This window comes from Sorghum bicolor, chromosome 8, assembly GCF_000003195.3.
Source record: "Sorghum bicolor cultivar BTx623 chromosome 8, Sorghum_bicolor_NCBIv3, whole genome shotgun sequence".
Taxonomy (NCBI): domain Eukaryota; kingdom Viridiplantae; phylum Streptophyta; class Magnoliopsida; order Poales; family Poaceae; genus Sorghum; species Sorghum bicolor.
This window is the reverse complement of record NC_012877.2, coordinates 58,820,833-58,826,089: the sequence shown is the minus strand read 5'-3', so window position 1 is coordinate 58,826,089 and position 5,257 is coordinate 58,820,833. Positions and strand designations below refer to the sequence as shown.

At 40.8% G+C, this 5,257-nt stretch overlaps 1 protein-coding gene across 1 annotated transcript; it reads right to left on the bottom strand.

Moving 5' to 3' along the window:
• Nucleotides 623-4,981, bottom strand: LOC110429922 (kinase D-interacting substrate of 220 kDa-like). Its single transcript, XM_021446686.1, has 11 exons — nt 4,912-4,981; nt 4,657-4,803; nt 4,411-4,542; nt 4,153-4,295; nt 3,831-3,917; nt 3,268-3,396; nt 1,985-2,158; nt 1,782-1,865; nt 1,037-1,207; nt 852-931; nt 623-674 (listed from the first exon to the last, which is right to left on the bottom strand). Exons 1-11 carry the CDS (start codon nt 4,979-4,981, stop codon nt 623-625), a joined length of 1,269 nt encoding a protein of 422 aa, XP_021302361.1.

Sequence of the window (5,257 nt, the reverse complement as noted above, 5' to 3'; positions counted from 1 at the left end):
GGTGTTGAGAAAACCCCCGAATATGTGCTTCACTTTTACACAACAGCAATGTTGTCCATGTGAAAATCTGAGCCATATTAAAAAAAATCAAGCCAGTCCCGGATTCATGTAAAATTTCTGCGTTTCAACAAAAAATAATAAAAAAGAAGCTTAGTGATTGAATTCACTCCCGGATTCTTCACAAGAGGCTCGCACAGATTTCTGAAGAAACAAAATCAAGAGATCGATCACACCCATGGGTGTCCACTTCTAGATTAACGTGCATCTGAATATTCACCCACTGCTCAACCGCACTTGGTAAGTCCCAGAAAATAACGCCACTGCAAGCTGGACAGCAGCTTGGGGTGGCAAATTCTGAAATGATGAAAGAATGAGATGAAACCAGCAACAACTAAGAGCAAGCACTAGTACAAAGCAGTACAATTAAAAGCTAAAATTCATCACATATCGAGCTTAAATGAATCCTCAAGCCTGCAACACAATAGCATGCCACAAAACATTTGAATGTTCATTGCAAAAGAAAAACAGTGAAGCATAGCTCCTCAACTAGTCTTAACAGCAGTACGTTGTCACTACATATATAGGATTTTAATCTGAGATATCAGACGGACGATGCAGCTGCTCAAGGGTTCTGTTCTTCAGAGCAAGCAGCACTCAAAGCCTCAGTGGCCTCCCTGCAGGTTGAAAGAATCCAAATAAAGACCTAAGAATATCGTTTCGAGAAAACAAAGTTGTATGGAAAGAGTTGGAATTTATACTATACATTCATACTCCAACGAATAATATTATCAGTTTTAGGGAGATAACTAAAAAGTAGCATTAGATAGAAACAATCAAAACAAGAGCATTGCCTTAACGCTGTCTTTATCTCATCATTTGCAGGATCAAGCATCAGTGCATCCAGGAAAGCATTAACTGCCCCTTTGTAGTCCTGAGCATAGAGATATAATAAGTGTGACTGTGTGAGATACAAATGGAGAGAGTAGATTAAATTGTGAGGCTCAATATGACGCAATGCGTACACTGCCTAGCATACCTTCAGCAAGCTGAGAGCTGCACCCTCACGGTACCATGCCTTCGGCCACCGAGGGCGCATGGCTTTGCATTGTTGAGCATCTAACAGAGCAAGCTTTCCATCTCCCAGCCGCAACCAGCACAAGCTTCTGTTGGAAAACAAGGTAGCATCAAGTGGATCTTCGAGCAATGCCTGCATTAGTAATCAGAAATGTGTGGGGCCTTAGTTTCTCAGGATTTGCAGACACAGGATAAGTCAACATAAGGCCCCGTTTGGTTTGCCGTGTTAAAGTTTACCGTCCGTCACATCGAATGTTTGGGCACATACATGCAGTACTAAATATAGACTATTTACGAAACTAAAAACACAGCTAGAGAGTAATTTGAGAGACGAATCTTTTAAGCCTAAAATTAGTCTATGATTGGATAATGATTATCAAATAAAACAAAACTGCTACAATACCTGTTAAACTTTACCACCCAAACCAAACACCACCTAAGATGCTAACGTGAGCAAAGCACAAAGAATTAAGCTTGTCATCTCAATTTACCCAATCCAAGTTCACTCAAATATAAACTGACAGTCAATGATATTTATGAAATGGAGAGTAATTGTACTGCAACTTATGAAAGGGATACAGAGATGCGAACATATATAAGCCATGGGCTAGCCAATCTTATCAAAGATATATCCAGAAAATAATCTATCATGCAACATTTTTATTGTTTCAAACAAGTATATATTTCAGATTGGGTTGAGTACTCACCATATCATAGCAGAGGGTTGCTGCGAGGTAGTCCCCTTTCGCAAATGCTTCATTTCCTCGTGGTTTTGCACCAGCTATGATATGCTCTTTATCCTAAATATAATATCCAAATTCAAAAATATGAAAACAAAATGTTAATGCCCTGCAATACATGTTACGCTGAAAAAAAAAATCAATAAACACCAATTAAATAAATACCAGACTTTTTTTGTGACAGAAAATACCATAGACTTGAAGGACGTAGATGTCATAGTATCAATTATCCCATCAATACTCCAATTGGGCAGAGATGTAATTGGTTTTGTGTGAGGAAAAAGAATTTGAACAAGGTCACGTAGTCTCTTATTTGCTGCATACATGATTGCAATTTTCCCATTCTGCGTTGTAAAGACAAAAAAAGGAGGTAACTCCACTATGAAACATTAAATTTTTTACTATTACTAATCAAAGTCATTAATTCTCATGTGATGTGCTAGAAAACCGATAAATCTTAGAAATTCAGCAAAAACAAAAAAAGATAAATATATTTTACGAACAAGCCTGTATCCTAGTGGTCATAGGAGCCTTGGTAGCACCTCAGGTCTAGGTTTGACTACCCTTAGGAGCAAATTTAAATAGGCCTGGGTTAAAAAAACACCCCTCATCGGTTGTGACATGCAAGGGACAAAACTATGAATATGGATTGAAAGGCATACACAATAATTGGTAATAGAAGTTTATCACAACCAGATTGAGATTACAGAGTATATATATGGCTATTTTGTTAGAAAATGAAAGAGATAAAAATATAAGCAATTTTGATTAGATGTGGGCCCTAACTTTATCCACAAACTTCCAATTTTGATTAGATGTGTGCCAAAAGATTCTATCACGTGTAGCCGTGTAGGTGAGCACAGTTGATGGACCAGTAGTATAAAGTATTCAAGAAGTTTTTCTTTGATCAAAGTTCAAACAGAAACGAATGCATGAAAGTGAGACATCTCTAAATATATTGTATATGCATGAAAGTGAGGCAAGTACATACATATGGTAGTAGTATACCTAGTTGGATTTGTAAGAAAGATAGAAAAAACACTCCCTCTTGTTTGTAGTTAGAGACCAAGTGCTGCAAATCATACTAGGTACTTACCTAAACTAACACTTCAATAGTAGAACATCAAATATCTACTCTGTACACGATTCTCGATAATATGCAAAATCTAAACAATCTATGAACATCTTACTTCTTACCAGATGACTGCAGTTTGAATGAGCGATTACTGAAACAAATCCCCAAAAGCACTATGTGTAATCACGATACTCTAAGTCGATTGACACATCAACAATCTATATAGTGCACTCTTGATCTCAAGCTAGAAACCTTGGTTTTATATTGTTACCTAGCTACCAGTTATATAACTATACAGGAGGGTGCAGTGCAAGCAATCAAACCTTACACAGCAATATAAAAAGAAAAGGGCAAAAGCAGAGTTAAGCCCACAGTTACCGCATCAGAAATGTTAGGGTCAGCTCCAGCCTCTAGCAAGAACCTGACAATGTCAGCAAAGCCACCTTGAACTGCAATTATTAAAGCAGTTGTTCCATAGTGATTTTTTAGATTCACATCAGCACCAGCCTGTAGAATCACAATGCAGCATTGAGTTAACTCTAGAGCGGTTTCCAACGTGTAACCAAGTTTAGGCATAGTTAGGCCTTGTTTAGTTTCCAAAAAGTAGCCAAAAATTTTCAAGATTTCTCGTCACATCGAATCTTACGGTAACTGCATGAAGCATTAAATATAAACAAAAAAAAAACTAATTACACAGTTTGCCTGTAATTTACGAGACGAATCTTTTAAACCTAGTTAGTTCATGATTGGACATTTTTTATCAAATACAAACGAAAGTGCTACAGTATCCGAAAACAAAAAAATTTGGCAACTGAACAAGGCCTTAATTATAAGCATCGCCCTCCAACCAACAAGTTTTCATTGAGAAATCAAGTAAATACAAGCAGAGGAACCGAACATAAGAGAGACAGAAAAAAGTATAAATGAATTGGTAATTGTACCTCAACTAATAGCCTCATGCATTTCAAGGAGCCTCCAATGCATGCCATTATGAGTGGTGAAAACCTATTATGAGCAACTATATTGGGCTGCAAAGGGACAGGAAACAAGATCACAGTTACAGACTTACGGTACTAGTCAGAACGCATTCCAGGTCATGAAAACTTTAATTAAAAATAAGAGCTGTCCACTGTCCACGAAGTATTCATCTGAACATCATAAAGTGCAAAGATGAAATCCTTGGATGGTTATATATGAACCTATCCAATTCCAATTTTATCGTGGCCACTGCAACAAGGCCACAGTAAAGGAAGTATAACTTACATCAGCGCCATGCTCTAGCAGGACATTCACAGCCTGATCATGGCCTTTCCCTACAGCGAACAGCAGTGGCGATAAACGACGGCAGTGGAGGGCATCCACATCAACACCCTTGGACAACAGCAGCCTTAGAGCTTCGCAGTGCCCTGAAGGAAAACGTAAGGCACGTACACTAAGTCACTAACACTGCTACTCATAACTCAAACACAGTAAAGTATCCATGAGAGAGAGAGAGAGAGAGAGAGAGAGAGAGAGACGCACCCTGCTCAGCCGCAAAGTGCAGCGGCGTGGTGTCCCTAGCGTCGGGCATTTCTGGGTCGCCGCCGTGGTCGAGAAGGTACCTTAGGACGCCCACCTCTCCCGTGGCCGCGGCGTATTTTACCGGCGTCACGCCTAGAAGATAGAAGGAAAATAGGCAATCTCTCTCATCAGTGACAGCGCACAACACTTTCCCACCGACAAGTCGACGAGCAGGATTAATTCTTCAGCAAGGCGGCCGGCGCTCACCATCTGTGTTGGTGCAGTTGACATCGATGCCCAATTCCTCCACCAAGAAGCTACAGACCTCGAGGTGGCCCTTCATCGCGGCGAAGTGCAACGCGTTCCGCCCCACGTTGTCCTTGGCTTCCCGCAGGTCCGTCTGACTCGCCATTTCTAACAGAAGAGGGAGGTTTACTTAATTATTGACCACAAGCTAGGGTTGCGTGTGGTGTTGTTAGCACAGAGATAATATAATGGTGGCGGCGGGCAGTAATAGCTTACGCTTGAGGACGCCGAGGTTGCCGTCTAGGGCCGCGTTGATGATGGCAAGGACGGAGAGACTAAGGGCCATGGCGCCGGCGTTGCAGTTTGCAGCAAAGGGCCTTCAGGCTTCCGCAAGGCTCGTGAAGTGAAGGGGTCGAGTGCCCGACGCACAGTGCACACAGTGTTCTGGAGAGGAGAGGGATAAGACGAATCGACGGTGTGTGTGATTAATTTATGGTGATGGAGAGACTCGAGGAGGAGACGAGGAGTCCATCCCATTTGGTGGAAGAAAGAGTAAAGGAACATTCAAAGCCTAGTCACACACACAACTTGGTTACGACTTTCACACCAGATAATGGAGAAT